The sequence below is a fragment of the Pseudorasbora parva genome, chromosome 7, assembly GCF_024679245.1.
Source record: "Pseudorasbora parva isolate DD20220531a chromosome 7, ASM2467924v1, whole genome shotgun sequence".
Taxonomy (NCBI): Eukaryota; Metazoa; Chordata; class Actinopteri; order Cypriniformes; family Gobionidae; genus Pseudorasbora; species Pseudorasbora parva.
This window is the reverse complement of record NC_090178.1, coordinates 7,659,815-7,686,542: the sequence shown is the minus strand read 5'-3', so window position 1 is coordinate 7,686,542 and position 26,728 is coordinate 7,659,815. Positions and strand designations below refer to the sequence as shown.

Below are 26,728 nucleotides of genomic sequence, written 5' to 3'. Positions count from 1 at the left end.
TAATTTGTTTTTTGAGGGCTCTTTAAAGGTTGAATGGGCATATATGTTCCCTTGTCTGCTGCATTTGACATCACAGCTCAGGATAGTTAAAGCTAACCAGCTTATGCCTTGCATTATCCCTTTAAACCTATAATATTCTGTAAATAGTCACAGTATAGAGCTCTTAGTGATGGTATGTGTCCCTTGAATGATGCTTATTAGCAGTAGTGTGCTAGAGTTGGTGTTTGTGTGTTTTTTAGAAGGTCAGTCTCCAAATGACCAGACGCCTAGTGTCCCTCCTCTCCTTTCTGTCACCTTTGAGATCTCAGGTAAGATAAACACCTTGAAATTCATATTCTGGGTATTTTTCAACTGAATTTAAATGTACCAATATTGTTTTGAAAGTGTAATCAGCCCTTCGTCAAAATAATTGATGCGAAGATCAAAAGCATGCAAGTAAACGGACATTTTATTTAAAAAAAAAAAACATGTATTTTTTATTTTTTAAAAAGCTTTCCTTTCTGTATCTGAAGTAATGGCCTTTGTTTGATCAAATCTCTTTCCTGGAGGCATGTTTACATATTTTGTTTGCTTAGTCTGTTTACGTTCTGTATTTTTGTATGTGTTTGTGTCTATAGAGAGCTCATTACAAGCGTACATACTGATGCAACACTCTGTGTTTTAGTCAACACTCTCCTCTGGGCACTAGACAAGTGACAGAGATTGATTGCCAATGACTGCCCTTCTGACAGCTTCTTACTTTACGCTCTTCCTCAAATGAAATGAAGAAGCGTTTTGTTTGTATTTGTAAGTGCAATCGGGCCTTTTTTTAAACTAGACCATTCTACCTTTTGATTTCATGGGCTTTCATGGGGTAAAGCCAGACTGCTGTTATTTTACTAATCGTGCATAAGTATCATTCAAAAGTTTGGGATCAGCTAGATTTCTTTAAAAATAAAAAATAAGATTTTAAATTAATGCTGTTCTTTTGACCTTTCTATTCATCAAATAATTCTAAAAATGTGTTAATATACGAAGCAGCTCAACTGTTTTTAACATTGATAATAAGAATTTTTTTTGAGCAGCAAATAATCGTATTAGAATGATTTCTGAAGGATCACGTGACACAAAAGACTAAAGTAATGATGCTGAAAATTCTGCTTTGATCACAGGAATAAATTAGATTTTAAAATGCACTATATTGCCGAAAGTATTGGGACAGACCTCCAAATAATTAAATTCAGGCGTTCTAATCACCTCCATGGCCAAAGGTGTATAAAATCAAGCACCTAGGCATGCAGATGCTTCTACAAACATTTGTGGAAAAAATGGGTCGTTCTCTAGAGCTCAGATAGTCACCATGATAGGTTGCCAGGATAACGGTACTTGCCTGACTGCATTGTGCCAAGTATAAAGTTTGATGGAAAGGGGATCATGGTGTGGGGTTGTTTTTCAGGGGCTGGGCTTGGCCCCTTAGTTCCACTGAAAGAAACTCTTAATGTTTCAGCATACCAAGACATTTTGGACAATTTCATGCTCCCAAATTTGTGGGAAGGGTTTGGGGATGGCCCCATCTTGTTCCAACATGACTGCACCAGTGCACAAAGCGTCGGTCCATAAAGACGTGGATGAGCGAGTTTGGTGAGGAGGAACTTGACTGGCCTGTGCAGAGTCCTGACCTCAACCTGACAGAACACCTTTGGGATGAATTAGAGCGGAGACTGCGAGCCAGGCCTTCTTGTCCAACATCCGGGCCTGACCTCACAAATACACTTCTTGAATAATGGTCAAAAATTCCCATAAACAGAAACACACTCTTAAACTTTGTGGGAAGCCTTCCCAGAAGAGTTGAAGCTCTTATAGCTGCAAAAGATGAACCAACGGCATTATAAACCCTATGGATTAAGAATGGGATGTCATTCAAGTTCATGTGCACGTAAAGGCAGGCGTCCCAAAACTTTTGCCAATAAAGTGTATATTTGAATAGATAAGTTATTTAAATTATTTCACAGTATTACAGCAAATAAATAAAGCATTGGCGAGCATAAGAGACTTGCAAACAATCATGCCAAAACCAAACTTTTGTCCATTAGTGTATATCAATAAATAACAAGGCCACCCTAGGTTTTTCATCTATTTTCAAACAGCTACCGAATACCAAATCCTTCTAATGCTTGAAGCTAAGCCTGTCCGCCTGGGTTTGTCAAAGCAGGAACAGACCGCAAACTTTGATTAGACAGAAAGTTTGCGCAGAAGGTCCAGACCATCTGGCACGTAAACAAGGACAACCTGTGCAGTGCTATGTTAACTTACATGATGGTGCATTACACTGAAATCTGTCTCTCCATTCATTTCGGGAATATGCAGCAGTAGAACGGGGTGAACTGTTATTCCCCATCCTTGTTTTCCAGAGTTCAATCAAAAAAAAATTTGTGAAGGTCTTTGGTGCAGTCAATCTTCTTGTACTTTTTATTTCACAGTGTGCATGTGGAGAACATTTTGTTTGGGAACTCTCTAGAGAGCAGAAATCACCACACATCAGCATGGGAGAGCTCCACGAGAAGAGTTTACCTCGCTTTGATGTAAACGCAGCAGTCATGTCACCTGTCACCCATCAAGCAGACAGGAAAATCCTGTGTTAAAACATTAATGCATCACCGTTGTTTATGTTTGGAGTTCATATTTATAGTTTCACACATACTCCAGACAGCATTTATTCATTCGTTTGAGGACTCATTTGAGACCTATTTCTCTTACTACTTATTTATTTATTATTCATATTTATTTATGAGGACTTTACTGAGGACTACTTATTTATCCATCCATCCATCTATTCCCAGGTGAATAGGATTACAAATGAACTAATAGATACCACCACACTTCTCCCATAGATTAAATTATTGATTTATTGATCTATCGGCCGATCTGTCTGTCCGTCCGTTCGTCCGTCCATCCATCCATCCATCCATCCATCCATCCATCCATCCATCCATCCATCCATCCATCCATCCATCCATCCATCCCAGGGGACTAGGGTAAAAAATAACTAATAGATACCACCACTCTTCACCCATGATTGTTAGATTGATTTGCAAACTACAGATGCAAAGACACAGATCAGGCATAACATTATGACAGGTGACGTGAATAACACTGATTATCTCTTCATCACAGCACCTGTTAGTGGGTGGGATATATTAGGCAGCAAGTGAACATTCCCTGCATCTCAATAAGCTCCCTAGTTCACTAGTCAGGGCACTGATCAGGACATAAGTCAATGGGCTGACTCCCTGATCAGTGCCCTGACAACTGAACTAGGTAGCTGATTGAGACGCACCCTTTGTCTTCAAAGTTGATGTGTTAGAAGCAGGAAAAATTGGGCAAGCGTAGTGCATGCATTGAAGGGGCAGGGCTGTTTTGACAGCAAAAATGTGACCAACACAATATTAGGAAGGTGGTTATAATGTTTTGCCTGATCAGTGTTGATAAAGTGCAGTAAAATAAACACTTACGTCTGTTAATGAAACACGTTATGTCCAAAATCGCAAAAAAAAAAATTGGAATAGCCCAAAATCGCAAAAAAAAAAAAAAATTATTATATTAATTTTGTTTATTTAATTTTATCATTATTTATTTTTAGGATTGTAGATAACTGGAAACATGATCAAATTATTCAAAATGTTTAATAAGCAAAAATCTTGATTTAGGGATGTGCTTTAAAAGTATGCTAAAATCTGTGAAGAATCCGGTTTTCTCCTGTTTTTCCTTTGCTGTGATGCAACTGGGAATAGCGATTTCCTCGGAGTGTGTTAAATGTTATCATTTGTTGTTTCCTGCAGTTACATAAACCTAATCGTCTGCCATGTGTCGTCCCCATGTGAGAGTCTTATTGCAGTGTTTTATTGCATGTGTTTGCGTTATAGCATCACAACCCGTAGATGTTCGGCTCTGCAAGGGAACGTCTCCAAGTACCACGCAGCTGTGTCACATCCTGTGCCCTGTGGAGTGTGTACTGTCCCCGTGGGGCGCCTGGGGGCCCTGCACCTTTGAGAATTGCGATGAACGGGTCGTGAAGAAAGGTAAACATGGCTGAAACAATAATATATTCACTGAAAAAGATTTTAAGTGTCAAACACTGAGACATAATATTTTACTGAGATATTTTGCAGCAAATGTTTTGCAGAAAACTGACTGGGACTCGAATAGAGCCAGAATACAATACATATCCTTTTGATTTCACCATTATCCTAAATTATTGGTCCAGGATGCTGCATTGCAGCACATCTGCAGCAATTATGCAACAAAAAAGCTCAGTACATGTAAATCTCACAAAAAATCATATTAGATAAAGGTAGTTCGATGACATTATACTAACTATAAGTGACTTTGCAACTGCATGTCAACTAACTGATTAGAGTGTTAGTAGACATTCTGTTTAATATCTGATATCACTTTATTTTGATTCTGCAACTACATGTCAACTCATTCTACTAACCTGGACCCTAACACCTAACAGTCTACTAATACTCTGATAAGAGTTAGTTGACATGTAGTAACAAGTTAATTGTAGTAAAAGGGGTACTTCAGCGCTGGAAAGATGAATCTGTATTTAAACTGGGTCATTAATGTAGTAGAAATGTGAAATTATTTTTGAATTTGTTGCCTTCTAGACTGAGAAAAGATCTAAAATGTATTTTTGTCTCATGGGGATGAAAGACTACAATTCCCAGAATGCTTCGCTGCCCTGGGAGGCCATTCCCAAAGCCACTACTACTAGATTACAGTGACTGAGTTTGAATTAGAGAACAGACACTACAATTAAATACTGAATGTGTCTGTTCAATATAACGATCGAGTTGCTGCGTGAGTCTCACAGCACTAACTCAGATTAGGAGTCAGATTACATTTAACGTCATAAATGAGCTGATGAGCTCTCGTGATGAGAGCTGAGGTAATCGCGATCACACTCATTGAACGGCATACATTCACAACGCGTGTTTTTAGTTCATGCCTTTGGAAGCTTAACTTTTATAGAAATTAATTTGAGAAGTTAAAACACTTACATTGCTTAGCATCCGTTTAAATTAATGCATGCAGCTGTGAGCTGTGCTGTGAGTGTGATCTCCTCGTGAAAACGTGGAAATGGCTCCCTCTGCTGGCTGTAGTCTTTCGCCTCTGGCCAAACATTCCAAAGATGACGCAAATATCGTCAATTTGCGTCATGGGAGGAATTTTTCCAGAAATAACAAAAAGCATATAGATTAGGGCTGGGACAACGCGTCGATGTCATCGATGACGTCGACGCAAAAAATACGTCGACGCAAAATATGCGCGTCGATTCGTCAGACCCAAAATAAAGATGGTGGCGCCGGAGAGTAGTAGCAACCATAGATATACATAATAAAGTATATTATGTAATTAAGTCTATTATTTATTATGTATATCTATGGTAGCAACACGAGTGGCTCCTCAGACTTTCAGAAGTGCAAGGCTTGCGGGTTGGCGCGCGGCGCGCACGGAGCAAGCGCTCTTATACACAGGTGCGCATGCACGCGTTTTGTTGTCACGGCTACATAAACAAATTTCTGCACACAGGAAGACAGATGTTTAAATTAAGTTACGGTACCCACATCCAGTTATGGTGTCCCGCCTTTGTTTTACTGTCTATTAAAGACTGCCGCGTTTAAGTTACGGTAGCCTGTGTACTGTCATAGCCTACATGTTTTCATAATGCAGAATATTCACTCAGCGCGCTGTCAGGCAGTTTGGGGCTGCCCACTGCACGAGTGTGTGCACTCGAATGCCGTGACATCGTGAGCTCACGCATACAATCAGTAGTAACAGTTCGCAATTATATCCATATATCCTTGCTTTTCTTGTAAACCCGATAAAATCCATGGCAATGAATGTCATCGGGGATGTTTAATCCACAAGCATTCTGAGAATTATTCCTACTTGTCGTTCACATCAATCTAAAAGTTGTCCTTTTAGGCTGTAGGCGATTTTCATTCAAAGATGTAAAAGTAATTAAGCTATGTAGCCTATTGTATCAATTTTTTGCTAGATAAAAACATTAAAAACATTGCAATAAATAATTTCTCTGTTTAGCGTATGAATGGGCAATCTGATCCAGTCAGTGCTGTCATTAGAGTGTGACAGCCAAACTTAACCCTTGATTAACCAGCGGCACTATTTGCTATTTATCTTATTACAATCACATGCATTTTTACATGATTTGTTATTTGTTCTATTTTTTATATCTTTGCATTATATATGCAAATGTTTACTCATTAGAAATAATCTTATCTTGTTCATATAATTCAGTGTCACCTATCAACCTGTAAGTTTTGCTGCACAGCAATGAAGATACTCTTTACAAGACGTATTGTGTCCTTAATAATGGCATCAGAATGCAGCCAAAGCACATGATGGTAATAAGAAGATGGCTATAATTAATTGTAAATCATCCAAAATAAATGCCATGATCATTACATTTTATACAGGTGTTACTATATTGATTTTGTAAAAGGTGATCAGCAACCAAATATTGATAATATGGAAGTTACTGCCTTTTGCCTTGGCATGACTCCACATTTTTTGCAGAAAATACAAAGGCAGAGTGCAGTAACTTCAAAATAGGGTGTGTGTGTGTGTGTGTGTGTGTGTGTGTGTGTGTGTGTGTGTGTGTGTGTGTGTGTGTGTGTGTGTGTGTGTGTGTATTTTGTTATGAATTTATTGAATGCATTGTTCTTGTATAGTCTTTTACTTTGGAATTTTAAGAGCAATAAACATATATTGCAATGTTAAGGAATTAGTTTTTTTCATTCAGAAAATTAAATCAACATGTATAAATTGCTATTAGGCAATTAATGGGGAGATAATCGGTAATCGAATCGAATCGTAACCGAATCGGACAGGAAAAATTAATCGTTAGATTAATCGATGCATCGAAAAAATAATCGCTAGATTAATCGTTTAAAAAATAATCGTTTATCCCAGCCCTAATATAGATATATGGCTATTAAAGTTTTACCTAAAGGTTTACTCACCTAAAGGATTATCACTTGTTTAATTTCTCATTAATGCAATTATCTAATCAACCAATTACTTGACAGTTGCTTTAATGCATTTAGGGGTGTAAACAGAATGAGAACATGGATCCATCATGCCTTGTTACCACTGTGCAGACTGGTGGTGGTGGTGTAATGGTGTGGGGGATGTTTTCTTGGCACACTTTAGGCCCCCTTAGTGCCAATTGTGCATCGTTTAAATGCCACGGCCTACCTGAGCCTTGTTTCTGACCGTGTCCATCCCTTTATGACCACCATGTACCCATTCTCTGATGGCTACTTCCAGCAGGATAATGCACCATGTCACAAAGCTAGAATCATTTCAAATTCAAGTGCGCGTGTGTGAAAGGTGACAAAAACGCATACTTCGAGCAGATTTAAATGCATCCAGACAGAGCGAGCTAGCGTTTTGCATTAAATAAGGACATATATCACAAATGCAGACTCTTTTAAGACCCAGAAAATTGTAAAGATGTGTTATCATCTCATGCAACAGAAGTAGATGTTCAGTCAAAATGCTGCATCTGTAACTGCATGAGGGATGATAAGAGCCGTAAATATCCCGCTGACATGGTGCACGCTTTATTTAACATCACAACTGACGTAAAATTTGAAAAACTCAAGAGTCAGATACAAACATTATTATTTTTGACGTCACTACAAGGAAATAACCCGGTTTATTAATAAAGTCATGTAAATGCGGTTTACTTGCATTGTCAGTTTACTGGTTTGCATGTAAACAGGGAAAACTGATTATTTCAATAAGCTGATTTTTTTTTTATTTATCAGCTTACTGATGTGCATGTTAACGCACCCAATGAGTACACTGTACTAAAATGGCCCCCACAGTCACCAGATAGAGCATCTTTGGGATGTGGTGGAATGGGAGCTTCATGCCCTGGATGTGCATCCCACAAAACTGCAAGATGCTCTCCTATCAATATGGGCCAACATTTCTAAAGAATGCTTTCAGCACCTTGTTGAATCAATGCCACGTAGAATTAAGGCAGTTCTGAAGGTGAAAGGGGGTCAAACACAGTATTAGTATGGTGTTACTAATAATCCTTTAGGTGAGTGAATATGAAGAAAATTTTATGGCCTATCTTTATTATATGCATTTATTTATTGTCATAAAAAAATACAACAATATTTTTATGACAAAAACATTTTACTACTCTAAATACATGTATTTATCATGTATTTATAGTAGAAAAACTGATTTGCTGTGATTTAAAATTAGCATTATTTAAAGGTAGCAGAAGTAATTACTTTATGCTAAATATAAATCATTTTCTTTTTAAATTGGGATTGAACCACACACACACACAAAAAAATCTGTTTAAAAATCACACATCCACCAAGAATCACCTTAGGATGAGTTGGTTCAAATTAACTTGTAAAATGTATCAAAAAATGACATTAGATACCACTTTGTTTGATATTTTTCCTGATTCAATGACATTTTTAAGTGTTGCTAAATACCACTAGGGATGGAGGCAATTAAAGGGTTACTTCAGCCATTAGCATATGGCTTTGTATAAATAGAAACCTGGGAGTATATTCTAATGATCGTGGCTTTGGGAGTGGCACCATGATACAAAAATACATTTTCTGTCTTTTCTCAGTCTAGAAGGCACCAAATAAATAAATAAAAAATCACATTTCTACTACATTAATGACCCAGTTTAAAAACAAAGCTTAATGCTAAATCACTGTAACCCTTTAATAGACTTTTTCCATCATGTTTATTTGCAGGTTTCAAGTTCAGACGACGTACAATCACTAATGACCCTACGGGTGGCAAGGGGACCTGTCCTCACCAGGTGGAGGCCATCCCGTGCGAGGATCCCAGCTGTTTTAACTGGCAGCTGGTCAAGTTAGAGGAGTGTATCCCTGAAGACGACATGGACTGCGGAGAGGGAACTCAAAATCCACAGGCCCGATGTGTCAACAGTGAAGGTATTAAACACTGTTTTTTTTTCATTTTTTAAATGACAGGTTTACTAAAGCGATATTAGGACGAGATTACTTTCCATTTGTATTTTTTGGGGATTTCTGTAGTAGTGATGTTCGATTCTTGAACAAAATGAACAAATCAAATATAGGCAATTTAAGTTGAAAGTAAGCTTTTCAGTTATGTTTGACCCTAAAAAAATGGAAAAGACAATTAAATACAAATTTTACTATTACATTTTTCCGAGATAATCCTATTAATTTCTATATTCTGTTCTTTTTGTGTCTGTTCTTTTATTATTCGTTCATTTCAAACCCTTTTAGACATGCTTACTGGCTCATTCGGTGCTGTATGTGTTTTTGTATGGGTGGTTGATTAGGATTTCACTTTTTAACTTTAGTTAGTGCGCAATGTTGCTTTTTTGGGAATGAACAACATCTGCAAAGTTACGAAGCTCAAAGTTCAAAGCAAAGGGAGATATTTTCTTTGAAATAAATCACTTTTTAAGGAATACAACAAATGGCTGGAAGAGACTACAATAAGTTTATTCACCAGCAGCAATATCACCTTGTAGCGCAAGAAGCTAAGCAGGGCTGAGCCTGGTCAGTACCTGGATTGGAGACTTCCTGGGAAAATTAGGTTGCTGCTGGTAGAGGTGTTAGAGACCAGCAGTTGGTGTGTGGGTCCTAACGCCCCAGTATAGTGATGGGGACACTATACTGTCCTGGCTCTCTGTGGTTGTTAAAAATCCCAGGATGCCCTTCGGAAGAGTAGGTGTGTAACCCCGGCATCCCGGCCAAATTTAGCCATTGGCTTCTGTCCATCATGGCCTCCTAATCATCCCCCTCTCCTGATTGGCTTCATCACTCTGTCTCCTCTCCACCAATCAGCTGGTGTGTGGTGGGCGTTCTGGCCCAATATGGCTGCCGTCGCATCATCCAGGTGGATGCTGCAGATTGGTGGTGGTTGAGGAGATTCCGCCTCACATGTAAAGCCCTTCGAGGACCCAGAAAAAGCACTATAAAATGTAACAAATTATTATATTCATGGGTTAGTGACATCACCTACTCTAAAATGTACATAAAACCTGCCCCTGGCAACACGCAACAAAGAGGGTGAGGCCGTGTTGAGAAGATGAGAATGTTATAACCGTAATTAAACTAAACTGAACTGTTCTCTCTTCATCCAGCAGATATGTTCTGGCTCTTGAAGGCATCTTACAACAGTTCCCAAAGAGCGATTTATAGATTATCATAACAGAATATGCTAATCAATGACTTGAAGATGGTTAACTTCACATCAGCTACATAAATTCATCAACTAACCATTGAGAAATGTCCTGCTGCATGTTGTCACTTCTTCTTGAGTCTCTCCATCATTGTCCAACTCCAGTTTGAACATAAAAGGATGAACAGTTTCTGACCTTTTCAATGTGTGTCTGCTTGAGGTAATCCTGTTTTGCTGGAGCAAAGTTTTGAAAAAAATGCCTTTGAAGCTCCACCCTCTTCTTGAAAGAGGGCCGGGAGCAACAGCTCATTTGCATTTAAAGGGACAGGCATACAAATGTGTTTTAACATGCTATAAAAAAATGATCTGTGGGGTATTTTGAGCTTTAAGTGGAAAATTTGCTTTTAATTTACTCACACTCAGGCCATCCAAGGTGTAGAAGTGAACATTATTTACAATATTATTACCCGTAATCAACTGCCTTGGAAATTCTGGAGCGTTAGCTTCCTGTTGCATAATACCATATGTATGGAAGCTCAAATGTTGGGAATATGTGAAAAGTTTATAAGCGAACGGGATCTTATTTTTTAATGTAGGTTGCTGCATCCAGAATAAGCGACAACAATACAACACAGTACAATACATCCCTGCTCTGTTGACTTGTGAGTTTGCTCCTGTGCATACGTCATTATGTGACAGGAAGCTCATGCTCCAGAGTGTCGTCAATGCACTCAGGGCCATTTGCTGAGGCTGTTGATTTTAGGTAATAATTTTAACTTATACTAAGTAACAGCTTTCTACTGTTGTAAATAATTTTGCTTCATGAATCCAGACCTCAGTGAATCATCTGAATTATTTCTATATTATATATCTATATTACTATATTCTTTTTTTTCCCTGTATATGTACATTGACTTGCATTATATAAATCACCAAGTACTACAGTTTCAGCTAAAAAAAAATCTTTATATTTCTAATGACAAAAAAAGACGCCTACATCTTGGATAGTCTGAGGTTGAGTAAATTAACAGCACATTTTCATTTTTGGGTAAATTATCCCTTTATGAAACCTGCAACTGGAGCATATGTTCTTATTGCAAAAATGCAAAATTAATCTCTTGTGTGAAGCTTGCCAGGTGATTATACTGCCAATAGATTCCCACTTGTGTTCAGGCAGCTTCCGTGGCAGAAATCAAAAGTAGGATTGATTTTTGAATCCGGTAATTAGCCTCTGGGAATTCAAGCTCTATCCTGGAGGAGGGCATTCGTATGTAGTCTTTCAGCTGGCATGACCGGAATGTTTCCCTTCTCAGCTGGAGCTATTTACAGGGTTAATGCTGCAGAGAGCAGAGGAGTGGAAACATGATGCTAATGGTGATCGTGTCCTCCTCCAGCTCAGCTGCTTAATAAGGACAATCTCATGTGGCTGGAGAGACACTTGTACATTTGACCGGCTAAAGACTTGCACTTGCTCATAAATTGCTCATAAAAAGGAGGTTCCCTTATCAGTGTTTCCTACACCACTATTTACGATAATACACCATTTAAAGATTTGAAGTAGGTTTGCCAAGATTTTTACAGCAATATAAAACATTTAACACAGTTCTGTTCTCAAACTAAGCTCATGCTCCATTCGTCTAACTATGGAGTCCATTCTAAACTAACATTAAAAACGACTACATCTCCACCTTAATATCCATCTTGCACACAAAACACATCACATTAGCATTTACTCTCAATGTCATGGGAAAGCATCCCAGCCCAGTTTCTCTTGCAAGTTTCAGTGAAATTTAAGTTTGCTAAATTAAAAGAAACAATTTTATAAAACTCAAAACTAATAAACAATTCAAATTACTTAAAATGTGTAATTTTTTTAACTCAAAAGAAAAATAAAGTTAATTTATTTGAGTTGGTTTTACTCAAAACAATTAATTATTTTGAGCTTTAGAATTTACGTCTTGATCAATTTTCAGTTTATGCATCCTTTCTAAAGAAAAGTATTAATTTCTTTCCAAAAAGGAGGGGGGGAAAGACATACATTATATTATTGACCCAAACTTTTGGACAAAAAGTCCAAGATCACCAAAAGTCATCTTAGTATATTTAATGCAAAACAAAGGCTCCAAAAAGTGGCTTTTGTTCTGGTCTAATGCTTGTTTTGGTATTTTATCTGTTGTAATAAAATTCACTGTGTGCTGTTTGATTTGATTGGTTTGCCTCTTTTTAAAGGACGGATCTATTGCTATTTTATGCATTCTGAGTTGGATTCTCATGCTAGACATGGCCATCAACGAGCATTGGTGGGGTTACAGAAGCCGTCTGTGTTTTTAGACCACAAAATCAACAATGTCACAAAAAGTTTGTCTTTGGTTGTGAGAGAAAGATCACCTTTCAGCTTCCCAAATAACCCAGCATTAAGGATGCTGGATACATTTTTTCCCCTTGAGTTCTGCAAGTGTGTTTGCTTGTTCATGGTCTCGTGTCAAAAAGCACTGGCATATAGTGAATCGAAAGTGCCCGTGTCCTTCACACCTGCACAAGCTCGGCTGTTTTCGAAAAAAATCTGTACAGTGTATGTCTTTTAAAAATCTGATCAAACTAAAGACTCTTCTGAGATATGAAGGATGCAATAGTACTTTATAGGTACTAAAGATTAACATGAGACTGACAGAAAACTGTATGTGTTATGCACCCTTTAATAGATCGGTTGAACCAACGGCGAATCAGTTTGAATCAATCTCAAGAGTCTGAATTGGTCAGATGACTCACTTCCTCTTTGATTGGATTGAATGACTCCTCTGATCATTGAACCAGAGGTTACCTGATCCAAAATAAGCCTGAAACAATACTGTACTTTTTCAAAGTAATTTAAAAATGCTACTTTGTAAGATTAATGTAATGAAATCAGTCTTTTTTTTTATTCCCTATCTGACATTGGTTGGGTTAACAGATGGACTCGCGTCATTGGTTGTGCTAGTGTTGCTGTGTCAGAATGCTAAAACAAACAGAGCAATGTTTTTATAGGCACAGAGTCACAGTGTTCTGACAGTCATCTGACAAGTCTAAACGCCTTGTTAGTTTTGCTAAATACTCCATGTTCTCAAAATGTTGACATCATTTATTGTTGTTTCTCATTTTAGCTACAGTGCAAATGATCTGTGAAAACAGTCATGAATTTGGGGAAATTAATATTTGATGATCAGTTTTCATGTCTAAATCTGTCTGACATCTTAAAATATTTTAGCAGTTTTTTGTGTCCAAGACCTGTCCGTCTGATATGTAAAATGACCAGGTACAGCTTGGTTTTGTTTTATGTGCCATTTTGAGAAATAGACATATTCAGTGCAACATTTTCAAATATTGAATGTTTTGAGTCTGGAAAAATTTGGCTAGTCCATTAATTGTTTTCCTAAATTGCATAGAGCAACCTGGTGGTTTGCAAATCTTTTGGGGTTTTTTTTGTTGCCAGACTTGTCTTTAAAATATCTGAGGACCATTATGGATGTTTGAGGTTGAGGTTAATGGACACTTCCAGTAATCGCAGATGAAATTTCATGGAAATGCAATTCTACCACATTAATGGGACTGTTCACCCAAAAGTGAAAATGTACTCATCATTTATCCATTACTCACCCTCATGTTGTTCTGTGAGGTTTTCTTTTTTCTGTTGAACACAAAAGAAGATATTTTAAAGAATGTTGCAGTTGACGGTAGTCAATGACTTCCATAGTATTTTTTTCCTACTATGGAAGTCAATGGGTAACGTCAACTGCAACATTCTTTAAAATATCTTCTTTTGTGTTTGACAGAAGAAAGAAACTCAAACAGGTTTGGAACAACTTGAGGTTGAGTAAGTGATGATTTTTTTCATTTTGGGGTGAACTATCCCTGATTGCATCCTTCATATCTGAAAAGTCAATAGTTTTATATTTATAAAAGACAGATACGCTGTATCGAATCTTTCCAGATAAAACCAAGCAGCTGGAGGCGTATCGTGTGGGCGGAGCTAAAGAATCATGTTCATGTTGTTTACTGATGTGCACTTACGCACAGATATCCAACAACTCACAGACATTTGAAGCAATTTTACTCACCGCCTGCGGCTCCAACGCACGGCCGTGAACCTTTATCATTGGGACCGCTCCATCTTTCAGCATTAGGTGGATCAGCAAATCCAGAATTAAACTGGGCCTTGTTTATAAAACAATAATCGCCGAAAGGCAGGGAACAAGCAAAAACACAACTCCATCCACTGTCCCATTAACACTGGTTTCTATTGGGAAGCTGAACAGGGTTCTCTTGCAATGAAAACTAAAAACACAGTTCTTTGGTGACATTGTTTATTTCGTGAAGCGCGGCGCCGAATTCCCTACAGCTGAGCAAAGCACGTTGATGGGTGTTTTTCTGGGGAAAAGTGCCCGTACAAGAAAGATTCACCCTTGTTGACATTAAATAGGCCCTATCCTAACAAAAAAACAACCTTTCTGAAACTTGAGAAACTAGAAGGAATATTTTTGGCATAGTAATACTCCATCAAACCAACTTATTTTTTTGAAACTTTGGCCATGTTTAGCATGGGAATCCAGTCTTAAACAGTGTAAAATAACTCTGAATGCATGAACTAGCATTATACCCCCCTCCCCCTTAAGGCTCAGTATGTTTATTGAGCAAATGCTGGAGAGTCTGAAGAAAGACAAACCATCACAGTCTCTACTAGGAAACATCTGTTGTTTGGTCACGTGACCAGTGTCATTCAGAATCTGCTGTGTGGTCGTGTGCTATGAAGTCTATGAAATAATAATAACGCGCTATAATGTTCTCAAGCATCTGCCGTGTGAGCGATCGAAAGCCCCCCGTCTCGGCATAACCTTCTTCGCTGTAGTTGCACGCTGTGTCAGATTGATTCCATCACGCACTGATTAAAATTGATCTGCTAGTTGTTGGGTTTTTTTTTTTTTTACAGGCAGACTTGGCATCTGCTTTGCTCAGACAGTCGGAGAGTGATGTGTACAACATTGCTTCACAAATAGCCCCGGTCGTGACACAGATCGATATAAATATTATATAGCTATCTGCTACAAGGAAAACTTGGTGTGTCCCTGCTCTTGATAGAAATATTTATTGGGTGTTTGTGGTTCAGTGCTCAAGCAGAGAGTGTTTTTTTTCTCTCCCCTGCGTGTCACTGAGCTAAAGCCAAAACCAAGCTGATACTCATCATATTTGGCTCAGAGTAAAAGATATGATAAGAACCCTTGAGAGAGCCCGTGCGTGGTAATGAATGCTGCCAAACACGAACACGCTGACAATTGCACATGTTTGTTTTTGCCTGTCCCTCAGAACCATCTGTATGATTGCTTTCTACTGTTTTTAGGATGGTTTCAAAATAGGACAACAGATTGTTTTGATATGCATTAAAAGCTTGTTTGGGTGAATCATAATTTTACAGTCAAAAATGGTAACGCTTTACAATAAGGTTTCATTAGTTAACATTAATTAATTTAGTTAACACAAACTATGGTTAATCTATGATGTAGAATAATTGTTCTTTCTTAGTTTATGTTACTTTGAACATTTACTAATACATTATTAAAATCAAATGTTGTATTTGTTAACATTAGTTAATGAACAAACAATACAAAAAAACACATCTAGATGCATTATGGTAATGAAGATTTGGGTGTAAAATATACATAACTGTCATAAAAATAAATGTCACAAGGCAAGATTTGTTAATGGAGCTAAAATTAGGCAACATTTTCTTTATGCAAGAATGTCAATATTATTATATCATGCATGATATGTTATTTTTTTATATTTAATATATTTGTAATTGTTACATTTCATATTTTAAAATCAATTTAATAAAATAATTATTTAATATAAACGTTTTAATAATACATTTAGTAAAAAAATTTAAATGGCTTATAAATAGGCTTGATTTTTATTTTATTTTTCAGACATGTTACTTTAGCTTCTGCTGTCTGAAAACTACATGTGAGGTCAAATCCACTTACCCCAGATGTTAAGATAGCATAAATTATGAATTTGTTAGTGGAAATTGGTCAAGACCCCTTGGGAAACTGTATTTATTTTTAAATACTGTTTAACAATTTAGCTTAAATTCACTTGTACACAGATGAAAATATTTTCATCAGCTTAACTTGAACAATTTGGCCTGGTTTTCAGATGCATCAGCGTATCAGTTTTACAGCACACACTGTACAAATACTCAATCTAATGTTCTTGAAGCCAGTGTAATACCATAATGTCATTGATCTATTTCTGGACAATGATTTGCCAATACAAGATTACAGTCATGCTAAAATAGAGTATAGAGAGTATGACCCGTTCAACTGTTAACTGTACCCCTATTTCTATGGCACTAGAAGAATGGTGCTCAATGAACTGTAGACCCACATTTATGACACCGTGTGTTGTGTTTCAGGTACAGAGGTGGAGAAGGAGATGTGTGCGGATGTGGTCTACCCTGCGTCTGTGCCATGTATGGTTCCCTGCCCTAAAGACTGTGCTCTCAGTCTCTGGACTGAATGGTCCACCTGCTCCCAGACCTGCTCCAGCAAAACTGCAGAGGGCAAGCAGATGAGAACCAGAGCCATATTGGCTTACAATGCAGGAGAAGGTACAAAATATATTACATGGGTACTTGCATGTTTTCATTTCAGCAGTGCTAAACTCTGGGAATCGAAATACAAATATAAGGTTAAAAAAAAGGTTTTATGCATTGAATAACATTTTATATATATTATAACGTAACTAACTAACTAAATATATATATAATATATATATATATATATATATATATATATATATATATATATATATATATATATATATATATATATATATATATATATATATAATACACACACACATATACAGTACAGTATATTTAAATATGTCTTAAATATAACGTGTGTGTGTTCAAATAACATAATAATTATGCACAGTAGACACACACATATCATGTAAACACAAACTTAATTTTGGATGCGATTCATTGATTTCATCACAAAATTATACTTAAAAAGAAACTTTAATATTAAGGCTTAATATACAGTGGCTCCAAAAAGTATGTGGATTAGTGCTCTCAAACAGTATTTGTTGAATTATTTGTTTCATGGCATCTTTTTATAAAAGATATATTATTACCGATACCAGTATTGCGACTGATGTCTCTATGAAATTAATAAATTGATCAAGCACTTCAAAGACTTCACTGCATAATTTATAAATGAAATATAAATGGATCCTTTTAAAAAAGCTACTCATTCAAGAGCAGTGGGTGATTTTTCTTTGTTCTTTGATTATCCTTAATGACAAAAAATTAGGTTTATTAGGCTGCTGTCACTTTAAGACCTGATGCACATGATGCCGATTTGACACACATCCGATTTATCAGGATGACGGGGAAAACAAATGCTGCGTTAAATATTTTTACATTAAACTGAAAAAAAATAATTGCATGCGTTAACAAATTAATTTTGACAGCACTAATTTGGGCACTTAAGCCATAACAAGAAACATGTTTGATAGGTTTAAAATCATAGTATGTTGTTTAAAAAAAGAAGACAAAAATTATGTGGAAAACGAAATATTAGTGGAACATGCAAATATGGCTCAGAAAAGTGAAGTTAGTTCTGAGAAAAGCTCCAGCATCATTTATTTGTGGATGCCATATGATATTTAAGACAATGACCTGCATACATTTTTTTAAAGTGTGACTTAAGTGTCTAATTACTTTTCTAGGCCACTGTAACAAGCTGACATGCAAAAACTTGTGATTTTCTATGGTCTGTAGTGCATAAGATTATCCTTAACAAAGCTGACAGGAAACTGTCAAGGGAAGACTCACACAAGGGCAGAGTTTCTCAAGCTAAACCCGTCTGAGATTCTGATGGATGACTCCTCGCTCTCGCAGCGATGTGACATCACAGAGTCAGTGTTCCAAAACTCTTAAATCCACTTCATCTGTTCCAGCACGGTTTAGTGTCAGTTTACATGAGTGAGCTACTGAGGTAGACGTGTTCAAGTCAAAGTCAAACACAGTTCACAGTCCAGTTTATTTCTGTAATCTGATGTATTTCAACAAATCTGATTATTATTATCCATCAGGAATTAAGCAGATGGTATATGCCAGGAAAGAGGGGTTAAAAAAACAAGGGTCTGATTATTCGATTTTCTGTTTTTAACCCTAGGAAGTCTGACATGAGATTAAGGAAGCTTGTTTTCTCCACCAAATAAAAAATTCAAAAGATAATTGGGTGACTTTTTATCTCACAATGCCGGCTTTTTTCTGAAATGCGAGTTCATGTCTTACAATTCTGACTCTATAACTTGCAATTGGATCTTTATATAAAAAATGTCAGAATTGTGGAAAAATATTTGTGTATTCTGTGGTGGAAACACATTTGTTGATGAACCTTTTGACAAAAATTTCTTATTGGATTTGTATTTGATGAGTGTCATATTTAATACACCAGGCTTTTATAGCTCACGTAGAGAGAATATGAAGCTCATACTTGAGGAGGGAAAATGCCTTTGTTTTATTCATGAGCAAAAATATGCAATTTGGTGCAGTTGCTAATATTTACATGGGAAAAACTAAGGTGTAATTCAATAGTTTGTAAGTCAATGAGATTTTTATAACAGACTACTTCAATGAAATGCATATAAATATCTGTCGTCACTCTGTAACTGCCAATAATATTTCTTAATGCCAATTAATGATCAAAGCTCTGTAGTTTTTCCATATAATACAATGGAATTCAATGATGATTGAGAGATTAACAAATAAACATTCCCCAAAAGCCTGATGGATATTTGATACGTACTTTTTAACACAATTGTGTTGGCCATTTAGAGACCATATATATTTGAGAATGGGGTTAAACATAATGCATTTCTCCTGTTTTCCTCTCATTTGTCATTTCTGTATCCTATACGTACCTCTCATTGAAGTTCATATGCAGTTATCGCTGTGCTTTCTTTACAGTGACGTCAATGGTAGTGGCATGGATTACAGTTATGGAGGGTAACACGTCAACACACCTTGTGTTTTTGGGCCTGTAGTGTAGTTTCCTGTAGAAGTCATCTTAGATTTGTTTGCATGGTTTGAAGTAACCGCTAAGTCTAAAGGCTGAATGTTAAAACATTTACTTTGTACTTGTTGAGTAGTCCCTGAAATATTTACTCCCGCCTTATCACTGATTCTCATGTCTAAAGATAAATGCAAAGACGCTCATAACTTTTGCTTTGTCTCAAGGTCTTACGAGGGTTCCAAAGTTTCCCGAACTCTATGGTACATTTTAGTTCTTTTCATCTATAGTGTGCAGTGTGTAGATGTACATGTGTTTTTGGAGCTAGAACGTGTTAGTGTAGTCTTATATTCACAGTTTAATGTTCCACAAAGAATATAAATGAAGTGAGATCTTTCACTTGAGTGAATTTGCTTTGAGCACCATTTTCCTTTAAAATAACCGCCTGTATTTGAGCGATGGCCTTTGGGAGGCAGATAGATTTATCTGGCGGTGAGTATAATGCACCATGCTTCCTGTTCAAGACATCTGCTTGACATCTGACGTGAGATGCCAAATGCAGCAGTTCATACAGCAAGACCTTATACATAATGCATGTCCTTGAGAGTCCATTTGTGCAGTCAGCATAATGATGAAACTCATACTGTAAAGAGGAAAACAAATTATAGCCCTCTGGGTCTCTTATGAAACTGCTGTAGCACATTTCAAAAGGCCTAAAACATACTCAACAGAAGTACATAAACGCAAACTCTTATGCACACTTAAGCACACTGTTGAGTTTTGAGATTTAGAGCATTCAGAATGCAATTCCTAGCATCTTATTCTCTATTGCGAAAATTAGTGTGAACATTCAGAAATAAAAGAATGCAGTCAAGTGTAAAATAAAACAGCCTAAATGTGAAGATAAGAAGATAGTATGCTGCTGCAAAATATTTTATTAAATAAAGCTAATAAATGTATGCATCCCTTAAAGGGTTACTTCACCCCAAAAATGAAGTTTATGTCATTAATGACTCACCCTAATGTCGTTCCACACCCGTAAGACCTCCGTTCATCATCAGAACACAGTTTAAGATATTTTATATTTTAGTCCCAGAGCATATGCAGTCAATGCACACTTTACTGTCTATGTCTAAAAAGCTAATAAAAACATCATCAAAGTAGTCCATATTTGACATCAGTTGGTTCATTAGAATCTCTTGAAGCATTGAAAATACATTTTGGTCCAAAAATATCAAAAACTATGACTTTATTCAGCATTGTCTTCTCTTCTGTGTTCCTCCAAACAGATTCAAGCGGTTCATGAATCAGTGACTCGGTCAATGACTCGGGGCACCAATGTCACGTGATTTCAGCAGTTTGACGCGATCCGAATTGCTGAAATCACGTAATTATTGTTAAAACACACCACATGTGCTTCTTGTGTGCATTTTGAGCACTTTTGTGATATTATATTTATTTTGTCCATCAAAAGTGTGCTTTCGCTTTACACCGTGACTGCAGCTGCAGACCGAGAGCCTTTACCTGTCTGAGTATTAAATACTAAACTAAACGAAAGTTTGTTATATTTTCTGGCTACTTTATTTTTTATAATCATAACCATACTCTCACCCAAACTGAATAATCAAAACAAGTTTAAATTGCTAAAATCTTCCACAGATATTTTTTATTCTTCGTTTTCTTTTCTGACATACTCCAGTTATTGTTCAAATACACTACATGTGCTTCCTGTGTGCATTTTAGGCACTTTTTGTGTGAAATTACGTTTATTTTGTCCTTTAAAAGTGTGCTTTCACTTTAATTGAGCGTCAGAAGCGTCAGCAGCGCAGCAAAAATAGGCTCGCAGCCGAAACCCCCGCTTCACTGCTGCTCACGCGACGCTCCTGCTTGACGCTCACGCGCTGCTCTGCTCCCGGTGTGAATGCACTCATTGATTAACATGGGTGCCGGAAAAAATATGCGCTGCTCACGCGCCGCTCACGCTTGCAGTGTGAAACGGCCGTAAGTTTTTTTTGAAAGTATATTGTTCACGGTTTCGCATCAACAGTCAGCAGGTCTGTAATCCTTGTGACATGTATAACCTTTATTCTGCTTCCGGTGTTATACTAACCAACAAACTACATAATAACACAAAAGACTCGGACTTTGAGCACATAATCATTCGGGAGGCGCAAATTTGTTACCTACTTATTAGAATATTAGTCAACAAATCCAAACTAGTGTTTTATTTCTGTTCTTTGTTTGCTTGCTGTTAGTGCCAAAGTAGCACTAAAAGGCATATCATGTACCAGCATTACTGTATGTGTTTGCATACTTTTCGTTGTGTATGTTTCTGTCTTAAAACCTGATCACGAGGTGTCATTTCAGGAAATCAGTTCATTACAAACACCCACAGAAATAAACCAGTGAATGTGCTTTGATTGCAGAACATCTTCTGAAAGGCTCAACATCAAGATTCTGTGGAGGCGTTTGCAACGCTGCATAGTCAAGCTTCATAGAGACACAAACGTCTTCCTGTGGGAAGACCACAAATATTCATTTGGCTTTTCACACTTCAGTTTTTTCATTCTTAACCCTGGGTTTTTTGTGTGTTTCACACTTTTCATGTTACCCTGGGTTATAATTAATGGTAGTAGTCAACAAGGTTTCACGCAGTATGGCTCACGTTCTTATTTGCATATTAATGAGTTTAATTGATTTAGGAGTTTACTTCAGATGCTCAACAGTTTTACTTTCTGCAGCTATACAGACTGCATGATTATTTTGTGAGCTAAACAATGAGTCAGTTTATGATTGCTTGTCTCTTTTTAAATTGCATTGTTTCCATACTGTGTATGGGTGATCCTTCAGTCCATTAAAATTATGCATTTATGCCTTACTAATATTGTGTTTCACAAAACAAAACAGGCAAAACAAATTATAACGAAATACAAAACAGCCCTAACCTGTCGAGGCATGGACTCCACTAGACCCCTGAAGGTGTGCTGTGGTATCTGGCACCAAGATGCTAGCAGCAAATCCTTTAAGTCTTGGGAGTTGCGAGGTGGGGCCTCCATGGATTGGACTTTTGTTCAGCACATCCCACAGATGATTGATTGGACTGAGATCTGGGGAATTTGGAGGCCAAGTCAACACCTCAAACTCGTCGTTGTGCTCCTCAAACATTCCTGAACCATTTTTGCTTTGTGGCAGGAGCATTATCCTGCTGAAAGAGGCCACAGCCACCAGAGAATACTGTTTCCATGAAAGGGTGTACATGGTCTGAAATAATGCTTAGGTAGGTGGTACGTGTCAAAGTAACATCCACACGGATGGCAGGACCCAAGGTTTCCCAGCAGAACATTGCCCAAAGCATCACACTGCCTCCACCGACTTGCCTTTTTCCCATAGTGCATCCTGGTGCTATGTGTTCCCCAAGTGGGTGACATACGCATCCGGCCATCCACGTGATGTAAAAGAAAACGTGTTTCATCAGACCAGGCCTCCTTCTTCCATTGCTCTGTGGTCCAGATCTGATGATTATATGCCCACTGATCATATGCTCAACTTCTTGAGCAATTTTAAGTTACGGAAGCTCGACTGTTTGATCGGACCACACGGGCCAGCTTTTGCTCCCCACGTGCATCAATGACACCTGACCCTGTCACCGGTTTACCACTGTTCCTAGACCACTTCTGATAGATACTGACCACTGCAGTGTGTGTTTGTGTGTGTATTTGTGTCTCTGTGTGTATAAAAAGTGCATTTTAATTAAAAGATTAATTAGAATGATAGAGATTATAGTAGCTTGAACATTTTTTGTTTTCTTTCCTCTAATTCTCTAATTATTTTTTTCTGCTTTTTAAAGGTTAACTTTGCCAAAATCTCTATCATCTGTTTTCATCTCTTCGTCTTAATTTTTATACTTTTTCTAAATGTTTTTATAAGAAAAAATACATACTTTCAATCCATGAGATTTTCATTCATTTTATTTATTTGCCTTTACGGTCTCAGAAAACAAACATTTCTTCCAAAGTATGTTATTTTTGGTTATGATGAAAATGAGACCGTGGGACTTTTTGTGACATGAAAAATCATGAAACCTGTCAGCAGCTTTTTTTTAGCTGTCATTACTAAAGCGCTCAAAGTATAGTTTAGAAACACTGCTTAAACGAATTGAAAGTTATTGATGGCTAGCTTGTTTTGCTGTGTTAGAAAGTTCAAAGCATTCCTACTGTAACTTTTTCTCCAAAATGTGAGATGTCACCACAATCACAATCTTATATGATACCACACCATTCTTTAAAGCTCATCCAAGCCACGATCAGATCTTTATTCCAGGAAATGTGATAAATATTTTAACGCAGATCATTTGAAGAATAATAATTTTCCAAGATGTCAAAAGTGCTTTGAACTGAAGAATCACTCGTATACCTTTTGCCATCTAAATTCATGGTTCAGAATGACGAGAACATTGCCAAGTTCTGCCGGTGACTTACTGTCAATGCGCATATTAAAGAACACAGATCATTTCAATAATGACCAACGCAGTCTGTCAACACCAGCACAAATTTGCGTAGAGTTGATGATAATCAGGTGCATGTGCTTTATTAACAACACCGGCGCAAAGTGTGCTTTTTGGGGTGTTAAATATTGCTACAAATACCAGTAAAATGACTAGTGCAAACCGTTGTAATTCACTGTCGCCTGTTTCATTTAAATACTCTCCTCCCGCAAATATTGTGTCTAAAAGTGAAGCTCCTGAGAATGCATATCGGCCACAAAAATAACTGTCCATGTCTTTTCAATGCTCATTTCTCACTGTGTGTGTTTAGTAAATCCTGATAGTAGTTTTTTTTAATGCCAAAAGAGGGTTTGCACTGGCAAAGTAAATCTGGCCTATATTGTGAAAAGCCCTTTTACTACACTTGCCCAATTGAAACAATAATCACCTGTGTAATGGATCTGACAGTCAGAGACAATAACTTTAATACTGTGCATGTTATAAAGTTAAAGCAGGCAGACGTATGCGCTCACTTCCTCTCGTAACACTCTTGCTTTGATTCACAGGCCCACTGGGCTGCTCTGTCATCTGCAAACCTGTAAATGTCAGCAATTATTTAGACACACCGCACAGCTCTCCGCCGGCTGCATCGACTTTCTGCCACTTGTGAGGAATTAGGAGGCGGCAATTATGTGGAGTGTTTCATCTAAATCAATTTAAAACAAGTTAAAGCGACAGAAGATGTCGCTGTTATGTTGAGATTTAAGAAAATGAACACTTGACCTGTCTCGCTCCAAAGAACGCAAGCTAGAAAAGACAAGGACGAAAGGAAGTCTTCATAAGCTTTTGCTGTAAAACAATAACGCTGAAGTTTTTAACAGGTAAACTATTGTAAAAAAGAAGCATGTGGAAGTGCACTCATAAAAAACTCATGCATTAACAGTGGGCTGAAATTCAACATGATTGTATATTGAATAGTTTGTAAATGAAATCTGGAAGATGAATATGGATTATTGGATTTTTAATAGTGGAATTGTGTGTGAAATAAATTTGAAATAATTACATTTTGTGTAAAAAATAAAAAAGTTTTTTTTTTTCATTAGTGCAATTCAACCTGTCTTTTTCTTTCATGTGTCATTAATTCACTTCCATGGATTTTCAAAATATATTAATACTTTTATTTATCAAAGATGCATTAAGTTGATCAAAAACATAATGTAATCAACATTTATAATGCCATTTTATAATATAATATTACAAAAGATTTCTATTTTAAATAAATGCTTTTTTAAACTTTCCTTTCATCAGTTAATCCTGGAGAAAAAAAAAACTTAATGATGGTTTCCACAAAAATATAAAGCAGCACAAGTGTTTTCATTTTCAACATTGATAATAATCAGAAATGTTTCTTGATGCAGCAAATCATGATTTCTGAAGGATCATGTGACACTGAAGACTGGAGTAATGATGCTGAAAATTCAGCTTTAATCACAGGAATAAATTGCATTTGAAAATATATAGAATTACGGTTATTTAAAAATGTAATGATATTTCACAAAATTGCAATTTTAACTATATTTTTATCTAATAAATGCAGTTTTGAGATGAGCTACCTCTTCAAAAACATTTTAAAAAAACACAAGGAAAGTGTATTTCTCGTTGTTTTTTTATTATTTTCAATAGACCTCACTTTCATTTTACTGTAGCTAAAGTCTTCTCCTGAGTTGACTTGCTGCTTCGACGCTTCTAGTGTGGAGAAGCTCAAGCTGTCATGGCGTGACATGACGGCAGACAAGTTTAGTGTAGACACGTGTCAGACCTAATGCATGTCTTCACGCTTTTGCAGGAGGTTCAGGCTGTCCGAACACCAGCGCCCTACAGGAGGTGCGGAACTGTAATGAGCATCCTTGCATCGTGTATCACTGGCAGACGGGCCCCTGGGGACAGTGTGTGGAGGACACCACCACATCCACCCTCAATACCTCCTCCAGCGCAGACAAATCCACCTGCACCATGGGCGTGCAAACACGCAAGGTCATCTGCGTAAAAGTCAACGTGGGACAGGTGCCGCCCAAAAAGTAAGCTTTTAAAAAGGTCATTTTGTTTTCCCTCCTCTGAATGTTTTGACATGTTTACGTGGGTCCAGCTTTTGGGTCCAGTGTAGATGGCAGTGCACCATCCTTCAACAACTTTTTGCAAAGTTTTTGTGGTAACACTTTATTTTAAGGTTCAGTTATTAACTATTAACCAGTTGCTTATTAGCATGCATATTACTAGGATATTGACTGTTTATTAGAAATTATAAAGCACATATTAATGCTTTTTTTTTGCATGACCTTATTCTAGATCCCTTAAGCCTACCCAATACCTAAACTTAAATGCTACAAAAACTACCTCACTAACTATTAATAAGCAGTAATTAGGAGTTTTTGAGGCGAAAGTCGTAGTTAATAGTGAATATGTGTTCCCCATACTAAAGTGTTAAGTTTAGTATGTTAAGTTTAGTACCCATACTAATGTGTTCCCCATGCTAAAGTGTTAAGCATTTAAGTTTTGTTATAATTGACGGATTACGTTTCAGAACACTGTATAGCTGTTGATATGTAAAAATGGGCAGTCATTTGTTATTTTGCTCATAATGGAAGAGCATATTTTAAGATATTTTTTAGATTAACATTTTATATACACTATGGCTGCGTCCGAAAACCTAGGCAGCTGACTCATTGCCTCGCTGTCTTATCAGACAGTGACTTGTAAGGCAGTGTTTTGTGCATGAAGGCACCTCACGAAACTGATTTCGGACAAACTTCTAAGGCCGGGGACACACTGCAAGCGTCTCGGCTGCGTGGCGTGTCCGTTTTTATTTCGGCTCCCATGTTAACCGGTTAGCGCTTGCATACTGCCTGCGTCAGCCGCGTGGAAAACGCGTGCATGCTTCAAATAGAGGAGACGCCTATTT

General features: G+C 37.1%; 1 protein-coding gene across 1 annotated transcript in view; it reads left to right on the top strand.

The window, feature by feature from the left end:
* thsd7ab (thrombospondin, type I, domain containing 7Ab) overlaps nucleotides 1-26,728 on the top strand; it is a 177,804-nt gene that overhangs the window by 93,376 nt on the left and 57,700 nt on the right. The window contains exons 5-9 of the mRNA XM_067447927.1: nucleotides 240-308; nucleotides 3,903-4,058; nucleotides 8,805-9,008; nucleotides 16,676-16,870; nucleotides 25,616-25,847. Of these exons, the coding sequence (XP_067304028.1) occupies nucleotides 240-308; nucleotides 3,903-4,058; nucleotides 8,805-9,008; nucleotides 16,676-16,870; nucleotides 25,616-25,847 (856 nt within the window). The remainder of the gene's footprint in view (nucleotides 1-239; nucleotides 309-3,902; nucleotides 4,059-8,804; nucleotides 9,009-16,675; nucleotides 16,871-25,615; nucleotides 25,848-26,728) is intronic.